Here is a 24,549-nt window from a genome sequence, read left to right on the forward strand (position 1 = left end):
TTGACGCCTCTTTCTCAAATATGACTTGTTTCAACTATTCGTTGTTTTTTTACCCTGGCTGTACATGGCTTTCTTGCACTGACTGTAATTTGGGGAGCATAAACTGTAAATGTGGAGGAGAACCTTGGATAATAAATGTGCAGGTAGCATTTCCTTCACAAAATAATTTATAATGTCACACACGTCACTGTGTTGAAGAAATGTCTCTGTAGTCGGCCCTGTTTTCACAGCATCCAACTGTGAAATGACTTTTCTCAATTGCTGATTTGGACTCATAGGGTTTTCGTTAAGTGATCTTTTTGTGACATTCTTTGAAAGTGGATATTTTCTTCAGAAATGTCAAAACAGGAAAGGCTTGGCCCTCAAGATAATTGATGGAATAGTTACATGTTGGAATAACATCAATACCGGAACTCATTACGTTATTCATTAAACTATATAACTCCTGCTGGGTCCTCAATGTTTGTAGATTCTATAGAGAGGATGGTTATCAGCCGTAATAATTAAAAGAGTCAAATATAAAGACGGGTCCACTGGTGTCCTTTCTTGCTGTTCATCCCTGAATGACAGACTCCTGACCTCTATCAGTAGGTCAACCTCTCATTGCCAACTGCTGGAAGATCATTAAAGTGAGATGGGGATACAGGGTTTCACATTACAAAATGGTGACTTTTGATTTAATCGGAGAAACAGAAAGTTCTAGAATATCTAGAGTGCTGGTCCAAATGGTTGTTCTACTGCTGCACGTTTACCGCTTGTCACTTTGTAATAATTTGCTTTTAAAAGAACGTCAAGCCTTTTATGTTTGACGTTTCTAAAAGGACAAGTAATAATCACTTGTATTTTCTCACAAATTACAATTTGTAGAGATGGGCTGTGATCCATGAATCAATCCAAGACCCAAGTCCAAGAGGCCAAACTTTGAATTAATTGTGACCAAGCTGGGTTTAAGAAAGTTGTTGGAAGGTTATGCATAATTGGGGTGATATAAACCTATAGCAACATGATTTGTTTTTGATATATGTTTTTGTCAGGCCAAGCGATTGACCTGATGCATTTTTGGCACATATCAAGGCTGGCCTTGCGCTGATTTTAATGTGTAGAGGTTCTCCATCACTATGACGATTTGGTTAATCTAGGTTGTTAAGAGGTATTTTTTTTAAAGAAATAATAATTTCACCTTTATTTATCTAGGCAAGTCAGTTAAGAACAAGTTCTTATTTTCAATGACAGCCTAGGAACAGTGGGTTAACTGCCTTGTTCAGGGCCAGAATGACAGATTTTTACCTTTTCAGCTCGGGGATTCAATCTTGCAACCTTTTGGTTACTAGTCCAACACTCTTACCACTAGGCTACCTGCCACCATGGTATGAGCCATCATTAGGTTAATCTAGGCTGTTAACAGGTATGGATCATCATTAGGTTAAACTATGTTAACAGGTATGGATCATCATTGGGTTAAACTATGTTAACAGGTATGGATCATCATTGGGTTAAACTATGTTAACAGGTATGGATCATCATTGGGTTAGTGGTTAAAAACAAACTGCAAGAGTTGTGGAACAGGGAGGCAAAAGAAAGACACTTGTATAAGATTCAGGAAAAGGTGGTGGCAGGGAGGTCATCAAGCCGAGAGAGAAGGAAGGAAAGTGTAATCACAAGGCTGAAACTGGGACACACAAAGCTCAATAGTACAGTTAAATTTGTGGGGAAACATCCGACTGGGAGGTGTGATCATTGTCAGGAAGAGATGGAGACAGTGGAACACGTTCTACTTCAGTGCCAGAAATATGTGAGGGAAAGGGAGCGATTGTTATTAGATTTGAGGAGAAATGGGGTTTAACAGCCAGGATTAAGTGAACTGCTGGGGAAATCACCAGGGGATGTCGTATTTAATTATGTATTTCGTTTCCTTAGCGAGACAAGAATATTGGTTCGGAGTTAGACCTTTCCTGTCTCTGGTCTACACTCTAGTCCAGTTGGTGGCGGTAATGCACCTTAAAGTTGGTTGCCAACTGCCATTAAAAAAAAATCCACAGAAGAAGAAGACGAAGAAGAAAAAGACAGCTGCTGCTTTACTAAATTTCTAAAGTATACCTAGTTGTTACAAACATGGACAACTCTGGAAAAGAGAAGGAAGCCTCGGCTCTGATTGCTGAGGCTGAAAAGAAACTGAAATCGTCTCAGTCGTTTTTTGGGGCGTTGTTTGGGTGAGCATTCCGGCTAGCTAGCCCCGGTAGTTTAGCTAATAATCGCAAATAGTACAGTGAGTAACGTTAGGTACTGTTTGCTAATTATCTTACTGTTAGCTATTAGTTACCAACTACAATTTAACGTTTATTGTCGAAGAAAAAAAAAGTTATCTAGTATTGGTCTACTAACGTTAGTGCAATTTCATCATCCAGCTAACAGCAGTTAGCTTAGCTAGCAAACAAGTCAACAAAGTAATTTAGCTAGCTAACTTTAGCCTGTTGGACAACCAAAAAAAAGTACCCAAAAACTGTTGAAATTAGTTGAGGTATTTTTTGACTTGGACTAAGTTGTATTTCTATATTGGCTGGTAACACATGAGAGTAAAGTAAAGCAAACGTATTTTTCTATTTTATTCTATGGCCCCTTGTTTACTGGTATTCTGCCAGCAGTACAAACGGTGACGTCACGTTTCTACTTGTCTCAGCTGAAGTGGGTGGGAAATACTCAGCAGGGTCTCTACTAACCAAATAGGGTTACTTTTGAAGGTGGACTGTCACCCAGCAGCACTTTGTTCTCCACGACCTCCATAGTTCCTAATGCAAAACACTGTAATAGACAGTACATGGGATAACCCTCATATTGCCTTGTAGAGAGATGTCAACAAAGACACAATGATGGACTGGCATACCTGTTAACCTAGATTAACCTAATGATGATGATCCATACCTGTTCACAAGGCAAGCCTTGACATGTGCCCAAAAAATGCATCAGGACAATTGCATGGCCTGACCCACAAAGAAAATTGTTGAGCTAGTATCCTCGTAAAATCATGTTGCTATAGGTTTATATCACCCCAATTATGCATAGCCTTCCAACAACTTTCTTAAACCCAGCTTGGTCACAATTAATTCAAAGGTTGGCCTCTTGGACTTGGGTCTTGGATTGATTCATGGATCACAGCCCATCTCTACAAATTGTAATTTGTGAGAAAATACAAGTGATTATTACTTGTCCTTTTAGAAACGTCAAACATAAAAGGCTTGACGTTCTTTTAAAAGCAAGTTATTACAAAGTGACAAGCGGTAAATGTGCAGCAGTAGAACAACCATTTGGACCAGCACTCTAGATATTCTAGAACTTTCTGTTTCTCCGATTAAATCAAAAGTCACCATTTTGTAATGTGAAACCCTGTATCCCCATCTCACTTTGAAGATCTTCCAGCAGTTGGCAGTGAGAGGTTGACCTACTGATAGAGGTCAGGAGTCTGTCATTCAGGGATGAACAGCAAGAAAGAACACCAGTGGACCCGTCTTTATATTTGACTCTTTTAATTATTACGGCTGATAACCGTCCTCTCTATAGAATCTACAAACATTGAGGACCCAGCAGGAGTTATATAGTTTAATGAATAATGTAATGAGTTCCGGTATTGATGTTATTCCAACATGTAACTATTCCATCAATCATCTTGAGGGTCAAGCCTTTGCTGTTTTGACATTTCTGAAGAAAATATCCACTTTCAAAGAATGTCACAAAAAGATCACTTAACGAAAACCCTATGAGTCCAAATCAGCAATTGAGAAAAGTCATTTCACAGTTGGATGCTGTGAAAACAGGGCCGACTACAGAGACATTTCTTCAACACAGCGACGTGTGTGACATTATAAATTATTTTGTGAAGGAAATGCTACCTGCACATTTATTATCCAAGGTTCTCCTCCACATTGACAGTTTATGCTCCCCAAATTACAGTCAGTGCAAGAAAGCCATGTATAGCCAGGGTAAAAAAACAACGAATAGTTGAAACAAGTCATATTTGAGAAAGAGGTGTCAAATAATTAATTTCACTGCAAGAAGTAGATTTGTAAAACATGTAATACTGCTAATAACTTTCAGTTGTCAAGCTTTTAATGTAATCCTTGTTCCATATATTACTTGTGAAGATACAGTAGATACAGGACAGCAGAGAGCTGTTTACCTAAGAGCTTGAATCTATCCTGCATATATAACAAACACATCTAAGAATTCTGTAGTATTATAACGAGCTCTACTATATCATGTATCAAAATCAAGTCTGGGCTTTACCTTAGAAACGGTCCAATAACTTCTGAACAAGTCTTTCTGTCTGGTATAATACCAGAAGAAATGGTGGAACAGTACTACGTACAGATATAATCGTATCAGGAGAAACTGTGGAACAGTACTATGTTCAGAAAGACCAAAGTAATATGTGCACTGACAAATGCTCAAAGAACGACTCATCTGGGTCTAAAGGTCTAATTCCGAAGACAACCAAAACTTCCATCTCCACATACTAAAGAGGATTATAACCTATGAATGATCTTTTGAAATCACATCCTTAAGGAATAGTGTGTTAATGTCACCTATGTTTCTTTTTTTTTGACAGTCAGGAATTACATTGTTTGTTTTGTGACAGCAAAGAGGTTACGCCAAATGTGCCCTGGGAACTAAAGGTTCTCGCTCTACAAGCCAATATGATGGCTATCCAATGTACAGTGTATTGCATTAGGGGGGGTTATGGAGGGGGTACGGAGAGGGTGGAGTGAAAAGCCAGCAGCAGGCCGTGCGACACAGTCCCTCTCCAAAATGATCCATACTTGGTTAGTAGAGACCGTACTGAGTATTCCCCACCTCACTTTAGCTGAGACAGGTAGAAAAGTTCCCTCTCTACAAGCCAATATGTATCCCATGTACTGTCTATTACATTGGGAGCTATGGAGGGTGTGGAGTACAACGTGCTGCTGGGTGACAGTCCCACCCCCCTCCAAAAACAACCCCTATTTGCTTAGTAGAGACCCTGCTGAGTATTTCCCACCCACTTTAGCTGAGACGGGTAGAAATGTTCTCTCTACAAGCCAGTAAGTATCTCATGTACCCTGTATTGCATTGCAGTGGGTGAAGTAAGGAATCATCAGTACTCTGTATTAAACCAGTTGCCCAGCACAAGAGACCCATTTAAGTTATGCAGACTCTATTGAGTAATAAAAACTTTTTTTTTTAAAGTATATTTCTTTTCAGTATAGCCTGTCCTACACAATTAGCTTTCAGCATACCAGTATTTGTGTAAACTTTCAAATAAATCCTGGTATGAATAATACAATATTCAAAACAAAATGCATAAAATTACTACCCCCCCCCCCCAGTGCTAGAATGCAAAAATATGTGATATTCCCAAAGTTAGGTCTTTGCAGGTGGACTCTTATTTTGGAGGGGGAAAAATTGTCTGCGATTGTGCAGTCAGCATAATAGTCTGCTATTGTGAAATGACCTCACAGCCTGTCCATCATCAGTTGATTTAAACATGATGGTGTCTGTTAGGCTCTGGTTGTTACATTCTGTTCCCCAATCCACTACTGAAGACCTTTTTGTCTTCACACTTTATTTTGAAACATCAACAATGATTGCTTACTCATAATATTTCTCAATCATACCTTGGGTTGTTTAGTTAATAGGTCTAGTTGTTGTCTCATCTCATGCACACATTTGAACTGCTATTCTGACAGTAGTTTTTTGCCAATACAGTCTGTGATATACTTGACAATATTTTAAACAAAGCCTACACTGTGTTGCTAGTCCTGATACCACCTGTTTAGTGCCTCTGGCTCACTGCTACTCTTCTTCTGTTGATGCAGAGGCTCATCCAAGATGGAGGAGGCCTGTGATATGTACGCCAGGGCTGCCAACATGTACAAGATGGCGAAGAACTGGTGTGGTGAGAACACTGTCTTGTAACCATATAGAACTGGTGTGGGGAGAACACTGTCTTGTAACCATATAGAACTGGTGTGGGGAGAACACTGTCTTGTAACCATATAGAACTGGTGTGAGGAGAACACTGTCTTGTAACCATATAGAACTGGTGTGAGGAGAACACTGTCTTGTAACCATATAGAACTGGTGTGGGGAGAACACTGTCTTGTAACCATATAGAACTGGTGTGGGGAGAACACTGTCTTGTAACCATATAGAACTGGTGTGAGGAGAACACTGTCTTGTAACCATATAGAACTGGTGTGAGGAGAACACTGTCTTGTAACCATATAGAACTGGTGTGGGGAGAACACTGTCTTGTAACCATATAGAACTGGTGTGGGGAGAACACTGTCTTGTAACCATATAGAACTGGTGTGGGGAGAACACTGTCTTGTAACCATATAGAACTGGTGTGGGGAGAACACTGTCTTGTAACCATATAGAACTGGTGTGGGGAGAACACTGTCTTGTAACCATATAGAACTGGTGTGGGGAGAACACTGTCTTGTAACCATATAGAACTGGTGTGGGGAGAACACTGTCTTGTAACCATATAGAACTGGTGTGGGGAGAACACTTTTGTAGCCTTTCTGGCAGGCTGAAGGGGGTGGGGTTTCCACCTGTAGCGGGTGGTGCTGCTATGGTGACCAGTGAGATATACCTGCTGGAGTGCGTGCTACGGGTGATGCTGCTATTGTGACCAGTGAGCTGAGATAAGGCGGGGCTTTACCTAGCAAGGACTCATCGATGACCTGAAGCCAGTGGGTTTGGCGACGAATATGTAGTGAGGGCCAGCCAACGAGAGCATACAGGTCGCAGTGGTGGGTAGAATATGGGGCTTTGGTGACTAAACGGATGGCACTGTGATAGACTACATCCATATAGAATCGGTTTGGTGATAACATTGCTTTTTATCCATATAGATCCGGTAATGAGGCCAATGGAACTCGACCAAAACAATGGGAATGAAACACTTGTTGGAAAGATTCTGAATCTCCTCATAGCCTCTATTTAGGTTATTGTCTCTGTGTTTTACACTATGTTGAGGTAAAAATCAGAATATAACCCTTGTATGGATGTCATCGTCACCAATCAACTGCATTGCAGTTAAAAAACGACTGGCTACTACCACCCAATTTTATTTATGCTAGCTATGCTATGCTACCAGTTTATACGAAAAGGAGTTAGTGTTTTAGCAGTCACTTCTTCTAAACTTTAAAATGAACTGCTTCTTGGGCTGCACCATTTGAATTCAGATAAGACCGTGCCGTTAGATGCTGGTGAGGAGAGAAAGGGCGTCACCTCGCCGTAGCTCCATCGTAGGCAGAATGTGGGTCGGAGAAACACGAGCGCTGCTAGTTTTAACGACAACGTCGATTTGGTGCCAAAGAAGGATCTTCAAGTGGTATGGCAGCGTTGTGATCGTGGATATGGCAGCGTTGTGATGGGGGATATGGCAGCGTTGTGATCGTGGATATGGCAGCGTTGTGATGGGGGATATGGCAGCGTTGTGATCGTGGATATGGCAGCGTTGTGATCGTGGATATGGCAGCGTTGTGATCGTGGATATGGCAGCGTTGTGATCGTGGATATGGCAGCGTTGTGATCGTGGATATGGCTGCGTTGTGATCGTGGATATGGCTGCGTTGTGATCGTGGATATGGCTGCGTTGTGATCGTGGATATGGCTGCGTTGTGATCGTGGATATGGCTGCGTTGTGATCGTGGATATGGCAGCGTTGTGATCGTGGATATGGCTGCGTTGTGATCGTGGATATGGCTGCGTTGTGATCGTGGATATGGCTGCGTTGTGATCGTGGATATGGCTGCGTTGTGATCGTGGATATGGCTGCGTTGTGATCGTGGATATGGCTGCGTCGTGATCGTGGATATGGCAGCGTCGTGATCGTGGATATGGCAGCGTTGTGATCGTGGATATGGCTGCGTTGTGATCGTGGATATGGCTGCGTTGTGATCGTGGATATGGCTGCGTTGTGATCGTGGATATGGCTGCGTTGTGATCGTGGATATGGCTGCGTTGTGATCGTGGATATGGCTGCGTTGTGATCGTGGATATGGCTGCGTTGTGATCGTGGATATGGCTGCGTTGTGATCGTGGATATGGCTGCGTTGTGATCGTGGATATGGCTGCGTTGTGATGGGGGATATGGCAGCGTTGTGATGGGGGATATGGCTGCGTTGTGATGGGGGATATGGCTGCGATGGGGGGGATATGGCTGCGTTGTGATAGTGGATATAGTTCATTCAAAGTATTCAGACCCCTTGACTTTTCCCAAATTTTTGTTACGTTACAGCCTTATTCTACAATTTATTGAATATTTTTTTCTTCTCAATCTACATGCAACCATTTTTACTTAAGTATTTAGACCCTTTACTCAGTACTTTGTTGAAGCACCTTTGGCAGCGATTACAGCATGGAGTCTTCTTGGGTATGACACTACAAGCTTGGCACACCTGTATTTGGGGAGTTTCTCCCATTCTTCTCTGCAGATCCTCTCAATCTCTGTCAGGTTGGATGGGGAGCGTCGCTGCACAGCTATTTTCAGGTCTCTCCAGAGATGTTCGATCGGGTTCAAGTCCGGGCTCTGGCTGGGCCACTCAAAGACATTCAGAGACTTGTCCCAAAGCCACGCTTGCGTTGTCTTTGCTGTGTGCTCTGTTCATCTTTGCCTCGATCCTGACTAGTCTCCCAGTCCCTACCTTTTGGAAAAACATCCCCACAACATGATGCTGCCACCACCATGCTTCACCGTAGGGATGGCACCAGGTTTCCTCCAGACATGATGCTTGGCATTCAGGCCAAATAGTTCAATCTTGGTTTCACCAGACCAGAGAATCTTGTTTGTCATGGTCCGAGTCCTTTAGGTGCCTTTTGGCAAACTCCAAGTGGGCTTGTCATGTGCCTTTTACTGAGGAGTGGCTTCCGTCTGGCCACTCTACCATATAGGCCTGATTGGTGGCGTGCTGCAGAGATGGTTGTCCTTCTGGAAGGTTCTCCTATCTCCACAGAGGAACTCTGGAGCTCTGTCAGATTGACCATCGGGTTCTTGGTCACCTCCCTGACCAATGCCCTTCTCCCCTAATTGCTCAGTTTGGCCAGGCGGCCAGTTCTAGGAAGAGTCTTGGTGGTTCCAAACTTCTTCCATTTTAAGAATGATGGAGGCCATTGTGTTCTTGAATGCAGTAGAAATGTTTTGGTACCCTTCCCCAGATCCGTGCCTCAATGCAATCCTGTCTTGGAGCTTTACGGACAATTCCTTCGACCTCATGGCTTGGTTTTTGCTCTGACATGCACTGTCAACTGAGGGACCTTATATAGACAGGTGTGTGCCTTTCTAAATCATGTCCAATCAATTTACCACAGGTGGACTCCAATCAAGCTGTAGAAACATCTCAAGGAAACAAGATGCACCTGAGCTCAATTTTGATTCTCATAGGAAAAGGGTCTGAATACTTATGTAAATAAGGTATTTTTGTTTTTTATTTGTAATACATTTCTAAACCTGTTTTCACTTTGTCATTATTGTGTGTAGACTGATGAGTAATTTTTTGTTTTAATTCATTTTATAAGGCTCTAACGTAACAAAATGTGGGGGAAAAAGTCAAGGGGTCTGAATACTTTCCGAATGCACTTTGTCTGTATTGTGATAGTAGGATAATATGGCTGTATTGTGATAGTTGGTTGTGATAGTTGGATAATATGGCTGTATTGTGATAGTAGGATAATATGGCTGTATTGTGATAGTAGGATAATATGGCTGTATTGTGATAGTTGGTTGTGATAGTTGGATAATATGGCTGTATTGTGATAGTTGGTTGTGATAGTAGGATAGTATGGCTGTATTGTGATAGTAGGATAATATGGCTGTATTGTGATAGTAGGATAATATGGTTGGATAATATGGCTGTATTGTGATAGTAGGATAATATGGCTGTATTGTGATAGTAGGATAATATGGCTGTATTGTGATAGTTGGTTGTGATAGTTGGATAATATGGCTGTATTGTGATAGTTGGTTGTGATAGTTGGATAATATGGCTGTATTGTGATAGTTGGTTGTGATAGTAGGATAGTATGGCTGTATTGTGATAGTAGGATAATATGGCTGTATTGTGACAGTAGGATAATATGGTTGGATAATATGGCTGTATTGTGATAGTAGGATAATATGGCTGTATTGTGATAGTAGGATAATATGGCTGTATTGTGATAGTTGGTTGTGATAGTTGGATAATATGGCTGTATTGTGATAGTTGGTTGTGATAGTTGGATAATATGGCTGTATTGTGATAGTTGGTTGTGATAGTTGGATAATATGGCTGTATTGTGATAGTTGGTTGTGATAGTAGGATAGTATGGCTGTATTGTGATAGTTGGTTGTGATAGTAGGATAATATGGCTGTATTGTGATAGTAGGATAGTATGGCTGTATTGTGATAGTAGGATAGTATGGCTGTATTGTGATAGTTGGTTGTGATAGTAGGATAGTATGGCTGTATTGTGATAGTTGGTTGTGATAGTAGGATAATATGGCTGTGTTGTGATAGTAGGCTAATATGGCTGTATTGTGATAGTAGGATAGTATGGCTGTATTGTGATAGTTGGTTGTGATAGTAGGATAATATGGCTGTATTGTGATAGTTGGTTGTGATAGTAGGATAATATGGCTGTATTGTGATAGTAGGATAGTATGGCTGTATTGTGATAGTTGGTTGTGATAGTAGGCTAATATGGCTGTATTGTGATAGTAGGATAGTATGGCTGTATTGTGATAGTTGGTTGTGATAGTTGGATAATATGGCTGTATTGTGATAGTTGGTTGTGATAGTTGGTTGCGATAGTAGGATAGTATGGCTGTATTGTGATAGTTGGTTGTGATAGTAGGCTAATATGGCTGTATTGTGATAGTAGGATAGTATGGCTGTATTGTGATAGTTGGTTGTGATAGTCGGATAATATGGCTGTATTGTGATAGTTGGTTGTGATAGTAGGCTAATATGGCTGTATTGTGATAGTTGGTTGTGATAGTTGGATAATATGGCTGCATTGTGATAGTTGGTTGTGATAGTAGGATAGTATGGCTGTATTGTGATAGTAGGATAGTATGGCTGTATTGTGATAGTTGGTTGTGATAGTAGGATAATATGGCTGTATTGTGATAGTAATATAGTATGGCTGTATTGTGATAGTAGGATAGTATGGCTGTATTGTGATAGTTGGTTGTGATAGTAGGCTAATATGGCTGTATTGTGATAGTAGGATAGTATGGCTGTATTGTGATAGTTGGTTGTGATAGTAGGATAGTATGGCTGTATTGTGATAGTAGGATAGTATGGCTGTATTGTGATAGTAGGATAGTATGGCTGTATTGTGATAGTTGGTTGTGATAGTAGGATAGTATGGCTGTATTGTGATAGTAGGATAGTATGGCTGTATTGTGATAGTTGGTTGTGATAGTAGGCTAATATGGCTGTATTGTGATAGTAGGATAGTATGGCTGTATTGTGATAGTAGGATAGTATGGCTGTATTGTGATAGTTGGTTGTGATAGTAGGATAATATGTTTGTATTGTGATAGTAGGATAGTATGGCTGTATTGTGATAGTAGGATAGTATGGCTGTATTGTGATAGTTGGTTGTGATAGTAGGCTAATATGGCTGTATTGTGATAGTTGGTTGTGATAGTAGGCTAATATGGCTGTATTGTGATTGTGCTGACAAACTGCCTGGGAGCTCCTCAGTGGTGAAACTCCTCCTCCTTCAATCAGTGGTGAACCAGGTGGAACAAATCTTCCAGGCAATCTGGGCGTGCCAGCACCTGGCTCTGCTGTTGTCTTTAGACCGCAGTGAAAGGAGCATTTATAACACCACAAGACCAAGGAAACTTCATCTTTGTGATCAAGGTGACTGTGCAAGTCCAAGCCCTCCACAAAACTGTGAAAGACAGCCGGTAAGCGCCATATTGGCCATGCTTGGCTAGACTGACTTAAGCAGTGCACTGCTAATGATACTCTGGAAAACACAGACTCTTAACTCTTAACTTTGATAGGACTTTTGCAGTGGTATTTATAACTTCAAATGTTGTTTGTGGGGTATAAAGGAAAAGTAAGAAGAGCCAAATTCATTGTTGACAAAGAACTTGTTTGAAATGGTTAAAAGTAATTTAGACTTTGTAGAAATCTTAGTAAACCAAGTTCTTAATTCAGTAACAAATGTATAGTCTAAAAAATCTTTGGCTAAAAAATGTAAGATTTGTCTGCTTAAAACTATTGATTAGAAAATAAATGTAATTTTTTACTACTAAAAATATTTTGAATGTATTTGGCTAAAATGCAAATTTAGATAAAAAAATACTGATTCTGCTCATTTGATTAAAAATGGTGGGTTTCTATTTTGGGAAACATTTGCTTAAAAGTGGAAACCTTGTATTTTATAATGGCAGAAATGTGTTTATCTGAGGTGAATGTGGATAATTTTGTGTATTTAATTAGGCTGTCAACTCAAATAATAGCTTGTATTTGTCATCTCTTTTTTGAGGTTTTTCACCTGTTTACTGCCAACCAAAGAATGGTAAATAAAAGACAAACAACTGATTCCATGGCTGTTTATTGAGTGAAATCCAGTTAAAATCTTCATGTGGAGGGACTGTCCTTTTCAAGTGGGGAATTGCACAAGAAAGAGGTCAAAACTTGACAGTGATAGTAGGATAGTATGGCTGTATTGTGATAGTTGGTTGTGATAGTCGGATAATATGGCTGTATTGTGATAGTTGGTTGTGATAGTAGGCTAATATGGCTGTATTGTGATAGTAGGATAGTATGGCTGTATTGTGATAGTTGGTTGTGATAGTAGGCTAATATGGCTGTATTGTGATAGTAGGATAGTATGGCTGTATTGTGATAGTTGGTTGTGATAGTAGGATAATATGGCTGTATTGTGATAGTTGGTTGTGATAGTTGGATAATATGGCTGCATTGTGATAGTTGGTTGTGATAGTAGGATAGTATGGCTGTATTGTGATAGTTGGTTGTGATAGTAGGCTAATATGGCTGTATTGTGATAGTAGGATAGTATGGCTGTATTGTGATAGTTGGTTGTGATAGTAGGCTAATATGGCTGTATTGTGATAGTAGGATAGTATGGCTGTATTGTGATAGTAGGATAGTATGGCTGTATTGTGATAGTTGGTTGTGATAGTAGGATAATATGGCTGTATTGTGATAGTTGGTTGTGATAGTAGGCTAATATGGCTGTATTGTGATAGTAGGATAGTATGGCTGTATTGTGATAGTTGGTTGTGATAGTAGGATAGTATGGCTGTATTGTGATAGTTGGTTGTGATAGTTGGATAATATGGCTGTATTGTGATAGGTGGTTGTGATAGTAGGATAGTATGGCTGTATTGTGATAGTTGGTTGTGATAGTAGGATAGTATGGCTGTATTGTGATAGTAGGATAGTATGGCTGTATTGTGATAGTTGATTGTGATAGTAGGATAATATGGCTGTATTGTGATAGTAGGATAGTATGGCTGTATTGTGATAGTTGATTGTGATAGTAGGATAGTATGGCTGTATTGTGATAGTTGGTTGTGATAGTTGGATAATATGGCTGTATTGTGATAGGTGGTTGTGATAGTAGGATAGTATGGCTGTATTGTGATAGTTGGTTGTGATAGTAGGATAGTATGGCTGTATTGTGATAGTAGGATAGTATGGCTGTATTGTGATAGTAGGATAGTATGGCTGTATTGTGATAGTTGGTTGTGATAGTAGGATAAAATGGCTGTTTTGTGATAGTTGGTTGTGATAGTAGGCTAATATGGCTGTATTGTGATAGTAGGATAGTATGGCTGTATTGTGATAGTTGGTTGTGATAGTAGGATTAAATGGCTGTTTTGTGATAGTTGGTTGTGATAGTTGGATAATATGGCTGTATTGTGATAGTAGGATAATATGGCTGTATTGTGATAGTAGGATAATATGGCTGTATTGTAATAGTAGGATAATATGGCTGTATTGTAATAGTAGGATAATATGGCTGTATTGTGATAGTAGGATAATATGGCTGTATTGTGATAGTTGGATAATATGACTGTATTGTGATAGTTGGTTGTGATAGTTGGATAATATGGCTGTATTGTGATAGTTGGATAATATGACTGTATTGTGATAGTAGGATAGTATGACTGTATTGTGATAGTAGGATAGTATGGCTGTATTGTGATAGTAGGATAGTATGGCTGTATTGTGATAGTAGGATAGTATGGCTGTATTGTGATAGTTGGATAGTATGGCTGTATTGTGATAGTTGGATAGTATGGCTGTATTGTGATAGTTGGATAGTATGGCTGTATTGTGATAGTTGGATAGTATGGCTGTATTGTGATAGTTGGATAATATGGCTGTATTGTGATAGTTGGATAATATGGCTGTATTGTGATAGTTGGATAATATGGCTGTATTGTGATAGTTGGATAATATGGCTGTATTGTGATAGTTGGATAGTATGGCTGTATTGTGATAGTAGGATAGTATGGCTGTATTGTGATAGTAGGATAGTATGGCTGTATTGTGATAGTTGGATAGTATGGCTGTATTGTGATAGTTGGATAATATGGCTGTATTGTGATAGTTGGATAATATGGCTGTATTGTGATAGTTGGATAATATGGCTGTATTGTGATAGTTGGATAATATGGCTGTATTGTGATAGTAGGCTAATATGGCTGTATTGTGATAGTAGGATAGTATGGCTGTATTGTGATAGTTGGTTGTGATAGTAGGCTAATATGGCTGTATTGTGATAGTAGGATAGTATGGCTGTATTGTGATAGTAGGATAGTATGGCTGTATTGTGATAGTTGGTTGTGATAGTAGGATAATATGGCTGTATTGTGATAGTTGGTTGTGATAGTAGGCTAATATGGCTGTATTGTGATAGTAGGATAGTATGGCTGTATTGTGATAGTTGGTTGTGATAGTAGGATAGTATGGCTGTATTGTGATAGTTGGTTGTGATAGTTGGATAATATGGCTGTATTGTGATAGGTGGTTGTGATAGTAGGATAGTATGGCTGTATTGTGATAGTTGGTTGTGATAGTAGGATAGTATGGCTGTATTGTGATAGTAGGATAGTATGGCTGTATTGTGATAGTTGATTGTGATAGTAGGATAATATGGCTGTATTGTGATAGTAGGATAGTATGGCTGTATTGTGATAGTTGATTGTGATAGTAGGATAGTATGGCTGTATTGTGATAGTAGGATAGTATGGCTGTATTGTGATAGTAGGATAGTATGGCTGTATTGTGATAGTTGGTTGTGATAGTAGGATAAAATGGCTGTTTTGTGATAGTTGGTTGTGATAGTAGGCTAATATGGCTGTATTGTGATAGTAGGATAGTATGGCTGTATTGTGATAGTTGGTTGTGATAGTAGGATTAAATGGCTGTTTTGTGATAGTTGGTTGTGATAGTTGGATAATATGGCTGTATTGTGATAGTAGGATAATATGGCTGTATTGTGATAGTAGGATAATATGGCTGTATTGTAATAGTAGGATAATATGGCTGTATTGTAATAGTAGGATAATATGGCTGTATTGTGATAGTAGGATAATATGGCTGTATTGTGATAGTTGGATAATATGACTGTATTGTGATAGTTGGTTGTGATAGTTGGATAATATGGCTGTATTGTGATAGTTGGATAATATGACTGTATTGTGATAGTAGGATAGTATGGCTGTATTGTGATAGTAGGATAGTATGGCTGTATTGTGATAGTAGGATAGTATGGCTGTATTGTGATAGTTGGATAGTATGGCTGTATTGTGATAGTTGGATAGTATGGCTGTATTGTGATAGTTGGATAGTATGGCTGTATTGTGATAGTTGGATAATATGGCTGTATTGTGATAGTTGGATAATATGGCTGTATTGTGATAGTTGGATAATATGGCTGTATTGTGATAGTTGGATAATATGGCTGTATTGTGATAGTTGGATAATATGATTGTATTGTGATAGTTGGATAATATGATTGTTTTGTGATAGTAGGATAATATGATTGTTTTGTGATAGTAGGATAGTATGGCTGTATTGTGATAGTAGGATAGTATGGCTGTATTGTGATAGTAGGATAGTATGGCTGTATTGTGATAGTTGGATAGTATGGCTGTATTGTGATAGTTGGATAATATGGCTGTATTGTGATAGTTGGATAATATGGCTGTATTGTGATAGTTGGATAATATGGCTGTATTGTGATAGTTGGATAGTATGGCTGTATTGTGATAGTTGGATAATATGATTGTTTTGTGATAGTAGGATAGTATGGCTGTATTGTCATAGTAGGATAATATGGCTGTATTGTGATAGTAGGATAGTATGGCTGTATTGTGATAGTAGGATAATATGGCTGTATTGTAATAGTAGGATAATATGGCTGTATTGTGATAGTAGGATAATATGGCTGTATTGTGATAGTTGGATAATATGACTGTATTGTGATAGTTGGTTGTGATAGTTGGATAATATGGCTGTATTGTGATAGTAGGATAGTATGGCTGTATTGTGATAGTAGGATAGTATGGCTGTATTGTGATAGTAGGATAATATGGCTGTATTGTAATAGTAGGATAATATGGCTGTATTGTGATAGTAGGATAATATGGCTGTATTGTGATAGTTGGATAATATGACTGTATTGTGATAGTTGGTTGTGATAGTTGGATAATATGGCTGTATTGTGATAGTAGGATAGTATGGCTGTATTGTGATAGTAGGATAGTATGGCTGTATTTTGATAGTTGGATAATATGACTGTATTGTGATAGTAGGATAATATGGCTGTATTGTGATAGTAGGATAGTATGGCTGTATTGTGATAGTTGGATAATATGATTGTTTTGTGATAGTAGGATAATATGGCTGTATTGTGATAGTAGGATAATATGGCTGTATTGTGATAGTTGGTTGTGATAGTAGGATAGTATGGCTGTATTATGATGGTAGGATAATATGGCTGTATTGTGATAGTAGGATAATATGGCTGTATTGTGATAGTTGGATAATATGGCTGTATTGTGATAGTAGGATAATATGACTGTATTGTGATAGTAGGATAATATGACTGTATTGTGATAGTAGGATAATATGGCTGTATTGTGATAGTAGGATAATATGGCTGTATTGTGATAGTAGGATAATATGGCTGTATTGTGATAGTAGGATAATATGGCTGTATTGTGATAGTTGGTTGTGATAGTAGGATAATATGGCTGTATTGTGATAGTAGGATAATATGGCTGTATTGTGATAGTTGGTTGTGATAGTAGGATAATATGGCTGTATTGTGATAGTAGGATAATATGGCTGTATTGTGATAGTAGGATAATATGACTGTATTGTGATAGTAGGATAATATGACTGTATTGTGATAGTAGGATAATATGGCTGTATTGTGATAGTAGGATAGTATGGCTGTATTGTGATAGTTGGTTGTGATAGTAGGATAGTATGGCTGTATTGTGATAGTAGGATAGTATGGCTGTATTGTGATAGTTGGATAATATGATTGTTTTGTGATAGTAGGATAATATGGCTGTATTGTGATAGTAGGATAATATGGCTGTATTGTGATAGTTGGTTGTGATAGTAGGATAGTATGGCTGTATTATGATGGTAGGATAATATGGCTGTATTGTGATAGTAGGATAATATGGCTGTATTGTGATAGTTGGATAATATGGCTGTATTGTGATAGTAGGATAATATGACTGTATTGTGATAGTAGGATAATATGACTGTATTGTGATAGTAGGATAATATGGCTGTATTGTGATAGTAGGATAATATGGCTGTATTGTGATAGTAGGATAATATGGCTGTATTGTGATAGTAGGATAATATGGCTGTATTGTGATAGTTGGTTGTGATAGTAGGATAATATGGCTGTATTGTGATAGTAGGATAATATGGCTGTATTGTGATAGTTGGTTGTGATAGTAGGATAATATGGCTGTATTGTGATAGTAGGATAATATGGCTGTATTGTGATAGTAGGATAATATGGCTGTATTGTGATAGTAGGATAATATGGCTGTATTGTGATAGTAGGATAGTATGGCTGTATTGTGATAGTTGGTTGTGATAGTAGGATAGTATGGCTGTATTGTGATAGTAGGATAGTATGGCTGTATTGTGATAGTTGGTTGTGATAGTAGGCTAATATGGCTGTATTGTGATAGTAGGATAGTATGGCTGTATTGTGATAGTAGGATAGTATGGCTGTATTGTGATAGTTGGTTGTGATAGTAGGATAATATGTTTGTATTGTGATAGTAGGATAGTATGGCTGTATTGTGATAGTAGGATAGTATGGCTGTATTGTGATAGTTGGTTGTGATAGTAGGCTAATATGGCTGTATTGTGATAGTTGGTTGTGATAGTAGGCTAATATGGCTGTATTGTGATTGTGCTGACAAACTGCCTGGGAGCTCCTCAGTGGTGAAACTCCTCCTCCTTCAATCGGTGGTGAACCAGGTGGAACAAATCTTCCAGGCAATCTGGGCGTGCCAGCACCTGGCTCTGCTGTTGTCTTTAGACCGCAGTGAAAGGAGCATTTATAACACCACAAGACCAAGGAAACTTCATCTTTGTGATCAAGGTGACTGTGCAAGTCCAAGCCCTCCACAAAACTGTGAAAGACAGCCGGTAAGCGCCATATTGGCCATGCTTGGCTAGACTGACTTAAGCAGTGCACTGCTAATGATACTCTGGAAAACAGACTCTTAACTCTTAACTTTGATAGGACTTTTGCAGTGGTATTTATAACTTCAAATGTTGTTTGTGGGGTATAAAGGAAAAGTAAGAAGAGCCAAATTCATTGTTGACAAAGAACTTGTTTGAAATGGTTAAAAGTAATTTAGACTTTGTAGAAATCTTAGTAAACCAAGTTCTTAATTCAGTAACAAATGTATAGTCTAAAAAATCTTTGGCTAAAAAATGTAAGATTTGTCTGCTTAAAACTATTGATTAGAAAATAAATGTAATTTTTTACTACTAAAAATATTTTGAATGTATTTGGCTAAAATGCAAATTTAGATAAAAAAATACTGATTCTGCTCATTTGATTAAAAATGGTGGGTTTCTATTTTGGGAAACATTTGCTTAAAAGTGGAAACCTTGTATTTTATAATGGCAGAAATGTGTTTATCTGAGGTGAATGTGGATAATTTTGTGTATTTAATTAGGCTGTCAACTCAAATAATAGCTTGTATTTGTCATCTCTTTTTTGAGGTTTTTCACCTGTTTACTGCCAACCAAAGAATGGTAAATAAAAGACAAACAACTGATTCCATGGCTGTTTATTGAGTGAAATCCAGTTAAAATCTTCATGTGGAGGGACTGTCCTTTTCAAGTGGGGAATTGCACAAGAAAGAGGTCAAAACTTGACAGTGATAGTAGGATAGTATGGCTGTATTGTGATAGTTGGTTGTGATAGTCGGATAATATGGCTGTATTGTGATAGTTGGTTGTGATAGTAGGCTAATATGGCTGTATTGTGATAGTAGGATAGTATGGCTGTATTGTGATAGTTGGTTGTGATAGTAGGCTAATATGGCTGTATTGTGATAGTAGGATAGTATGGCTGTATTGTGATAGTTGGTTGTGATAGTAGGATAATATGGCTGTATTGTGATAGTTGGTTGTGATAGTTGGATAATATGGCTGCATTGTGATAGTTGGTTGTGATAGTAGGATAGTATGGCTGTATTGTGATAGTTGGTTGTGATAGTAGGCTAATATGGCTGTATTGTGATAGTAGGATAGTATGGCTGTATTGTGATAGTTGGTTGTGATAGTAGGCTAATATGGCTGTATTGTGATAGTAGGATAGTATGGCTGTATTGTGATAGTAGGATAGTATGGCTGTATTGTGATAGTTGGTTGTGATAGTAGGATAATATGGCTGTATTGTGATAGTTGGTTGTGATAGTAGGCTAATATGGCTGTATTGTGATAGTAGGATAGTATGGCTGTATTGTGATAGTAGGATAGTATGGCTGTATTGTGATAGTTGGTTGTGATAGTTGGATAATATGGCTGTATTGTGATAGGTGGTTGTGATAGTAGGATAGTATGGCTGTATTGTGATAGTTGGTTGTGATAGTAGGATAGTATGGCTGTATTGTGATAGTAGGATAGTATGGCTGTATTGTGATAGTTGATTGTGATAGTAGGATAATATGGCTGTATTGTGATAGTAGGATAGTATGGCTGTATTGTGATAGTTGATTGTGATAGTAGGATAGTATGGCTGTATTGTGATAGTTGGTTGTGATAGTTGGATAATATGGCTGTATTGTGATAGGTGGTTGTGATAGTAGGATAGTATGGCTGTATTGTGATAGTTGGTTGTGATAGTAGGATAGTATGGCTGTATTGTGATAGTAGGATAGTATGGCTGTATTGTGATAGTAGGATAGTATGGCTGTATTGTGATAGTTGGTTGTGATAGTAGGATAAAATGGCTGTTTTGTGATAGTTGGTTGTGATAGTAGGCTAATATGGCTGTATTGTGATAGTAGGATAGTATGGCTGTATTGTGATAGTTGGTTGTGATAGTAGGATTAAATGGCTGTTTTGTGATAGTTGGTTGTGATAGTTGGATAATATGGCTGTATTGTGATAGTAGGATAATATGGCTGTATTGTGATAGTAGGATAATATGGCTGTATTGTGATAGTAGGATAATATGGCTGTATTGTAATAGTAGGATAATATGGCTGTATTGTGATAGTAGGATAATATGGCTGTATTGTGATAGTTGGATAATATGACTGTATTGTGATAGTTGGATAATATGGCTGTATTGTGATAGTTGGATAATATGACTGTATTGTGATAGTAGGATAGTATGACTGTATTGTGATAGTAGGATAGTATGACTGTATTGTGATAGTAGGATAGTATGGCTGTATTGTGATAGTAGGATAGTATGGCTGTATTGTGATAGTTGGATAGTATGGCTGTATTGTGATAGTTGGATAGTATGGCTGTATTGTGATAGTTGGATAGTATGGCTGTATTGTGATAGTTGGATAATATGGCTGTATTGTGATAGTTGGATAATATGGCTGTATTGTGATAGTTGGATAATATGATTGTTTTGTGATAGTAGGATAGTATGGCTGTATTGTGATAGTAGGATAGTATGGCTGTATTGTGATAGTAGGATAGTATGGCTGTATTGTGATAGTTGGATAGTATGGCTGTATTGTGATAGTAGGATAATATGGCTGTATTGTAATAGTAGGATAATATGGCTGTATTGTGATAGTAGGATAATATGGCTGTATTGTGATAGTTGGATAATATGACTGTATTGTGATAGTTGGTTGTGATAGTTGGATAATATGGCTGTATTGTGATAGTAGGATAGTATGGCTGTATTGTGATAGTAGGATAGTATGGCTGTATTTTGATAGTTGGATAGTATGACTGTATTGTGATAGTAGGATAATATGGCTGTATTGTGATAGTAGGATAGTATGGCTGTATTGTGATAGTTGGATAATATGATTGTTTTGTGATAGTAGGATAATATGGCTGTATTGTGATAGTAGGATAATATGGCTGTATTGTGATAGTTGGTTGTGATAGTAGGATAGTATGGCTGTATTATGATGGTAGGATAATATGGCTGTATTGTGATAGTAGGATAATATGGCTGTATTGTGATAGTTGGATAATATGACTGTATTGTGATAGTAGGATAATATGACTGTATTGTGATAGTAGGATAATATGACTGTATTGTGATAGTAGGATAATATGGCTGTATTGTGATAGTAGGATAATATGGCTGTATTGTGATAGTAGGATAATATGGCTGTATTGTGATAGTAGGATAATATGGCTGTATTGTGATAGTAGGATAATATGGCTGTATTGTGATAGTTGGTTGTGATAGTAGGATAATATGGCTGTATTGTGATAGTAGGATAATATGGCTGTATTGTGATAGTAGGATAATATGGCTGTATTGTGATAGTAGGATAATATGGCTGTATTGTGATAGTTGGTTGTGATAGTAGGATAATATGGCTGTATTGTGATAGTAGGATAGTATGACTGTATTGTGATAATAGGATAATATGGCTGTATTGTGATAGTAGGATAATATGACTGTATTGTGATAGTAGGATAATATGACTGTATTGTGATAGTAGGATAATATGACTGTGTTTTCAGCTGCAGGTAATGCGTTCTCCCAGGCGGCCCGTCTCCACCTGCAGATGCAGAGTAAACACGATGCTGCTACTAACTTCATAGACGCTGGAAACGCCTTCAAAAAAGCTGACCCGCAAGGTATTTCACTCACTCACACTCACACACTCACACACTCACACACTCACACACTCACACACACACACACACACACACACACACACCATGGACTTTACAACCATTACCTCCTCCCATGTTAGAGCTGTCTTTACCCTACCACTGTCGACACTCAACCAAACACTAAAAGAGCAGGTAATGTTTCTCAGAAGAAATGAAACATTACCTTGGTATTTTCCTGCAAATCAGAGTGAATAAAAGGGTCTCTGTGAGTTGATAATGCATCTGATGTACCCTCCCTACAGAGGCTATCAACTGTCTGAACCGAGCCATCGAGATCTACACAGACATGGTGAGAAGTGTTAGTGTGGATAGAGGCCTGATACCCTCCTCTTTGACTGTACCTATTGGTTCAACACACTAAAACAATGGGCAGCGTGTATCTGAAGTATTTCACCAGTAACATAGAGAGCTGATATGAGCCTGGTGTTCTGTTGCTTCTCTCATCCTTCTTTTTGTTTCTGCTTCCTGTTTTACTCCTCTCTTTCTACTTCCTGTTTTCCTCCTCTCTTGCTGCTTCCTCTGTTTTCCTCCTCTCTTTCTGCTTCCTCTGTTTTCCTCCTCTCTTTCTGCTTCCTCTGTTTTCCTCCTCTCTTTCTGCTTCCTGTTTTCCTCCTCTTTCTGCTTCCTCTGTTTTCCTCCTCTCTTTCTGCTTCCTCTGTTTTCCTCCTCTCTTTCTGCTTCCTCTGTTTTCCTCCTCTCTTTCTGCTTCCTCTGTTTTCCTCCTCTCTTTCTGCTTCTTCTGTTTTACTCCTCTCTTTCTGCTTCTTCTGTTTTACTCCTCTCTTTCTGCTTCCTCTGTTTTACTCCTCTCTTTCTGCTTCCTCTGTTTTCCTCCTCTCTTTCTGCTTCCTCTGTTTTCCTCCTCTCTTTCTGCTTCCTCTGTTTTCCTCCTCTCTTTCTGCTTCCTCTGTTTTCCTCCTCTCTTTCTGCTTCCTCTGTTTTCCTCCTCTCTTTCTGCTTCCTCTGTTTTACTCCTCTCTTTCTGCTTCCTCTGTTACTCCTCTCTTTCTGCTTCCTCTGTTTTACTCCTCTCTTTCTGCTTCTTCTGTTTTACTCCTCTCTTTCTGCTTCTTCTGTTTTACTCCTCTCTTTCTGCTTCTTCTGTTTTACTCCTCTCTTTCTGCTTCTTCTGTTTTACTCCTCTCTTTCTGCTTCTTCTGTTTTACTCCTCTCTTTCTGCTTCTTCTGTTTTACTCCTCTCTTTCTGCTTCTTCTGTTTTACTCCTCTCTTTCTGCTTCTTCTGTTTTACTCCTCTCTTTCTGCTTCTTCTGTTTTACTCCTCTCTTTCTGCTTCTTCTGTTTTACTCCTCTCTTTCTGCTTCTTCTGTTTTACTCCTCTCTTTCTGCTTCTTCTGTTTTACTCCTCTCTTTCTGCTTCTTCTGTTTTACTCCTCTCTTTCTGCTTCTTCTGTTTTACTCCTCTCTTTCTGTTTTCCTCTCTTTGAACTCATTAGGGACGGTTCACCATCGCAGCCAAACATCACATCTCCATCGCAGAGATCTACGAGACGGAGCTGGTGGACATTGATACGGTCAGACCTATGGGCCCTGGTCAAAAGTAGTGCATTTATATAGGCATTGAGGGGACACACAGCCTGTATCTGTCCTCCAGCTAGCCTGGGATAGTCACTACTGTCTTGTATAGGTCTGAACTGAATAGACTGGGAGAATCAGCCCCCTATGAGTAAAGATGCAAAATCAGTTGTGGTCAGATATAATAGCACATTTGCACTCATAGCCAGGTGTACCAGGATGTACTTGTCTGGGTCAGATGTATCTTTCCAGATGCTTGTCTGAAGGCTGTACTTCACTTTTTTACATAACCCCTTTTTTAAAATTTGAATTAAATCTTCCATACATATTATGCAACTGGATCCTGGACTTCCTGACGGGCCGCAAACCCCAGGTGGTAAGGCAACACCTCTGCCACGCTGGTCCTCAACACGGGAGGGCCCTCAGGGGTGCGTGCTTAGTCCCCCTCCTATACTCCTTGTTGATCCATGACTGCGTGGACTGCTCCAACAACCGTTAAGTTTGCTAACGACACAAATGGTCGTTTTTATGAATGAAATGATCTGTAATCAAGAGCATGTTGCTACTTCAACACAACAACCTCAGATGCTGTAAAGTAGGGGCTAAGCT

General features: G+C 38.8%; 1 protein-coding gene across 1 annotated transcript in view; it reads left to right on the forward strand.

Moving 5' to 3' along the window:
- Positions 1–2,023: 2,023 nt before the first annotated feature.
- The window catches only part of napab (N-ethylmaleimide-sensitive factor attachment protein, alpha b), a 28,085-nt gene continuing 5,559 nt past the window's right edge, over positions 2,024–24,549 (forward strand). Inside the window, exons 1-5 of the mRNA XM_038985414.1 lie at positions 2,024–2,210; positions 5,847–5,926; positions 22,251–22,367; positions 22,649–22,695; positions 23,862–23,939. Coding sequence (XP_038841342.1) covers positions 2,113–2,210; positions 5,847–5,926; positions 22,251–22,367; positions 22,649–22,695; positions 23,862–23,939 — 420 coding nt within the window. The 5' untranslated portion in view covers positions 2,024–2,112. The remainder of the gene's footprint in view (positions 2,211–5,846; positions 5,927–22,250; positions 22,368–22,648; positions 22,696–23,861; positions 23,940–24,549) is intronic.

Source organism: Salvelinus namaycush, unplaced genomic scaffold, assembly GCF_016432855.1.
Source record: "Salvelinus namaycush isolate Seneca unplaced genomic scaffold, SaNama_1.0 Scaffold331, whole genome shotgun sequence".
NCBI lineage: Eukaryota > Metazoa > Chordata > Actinopteri > Salmoniformes > Salmonidae > Salvelinus > Salvelinus namaycush.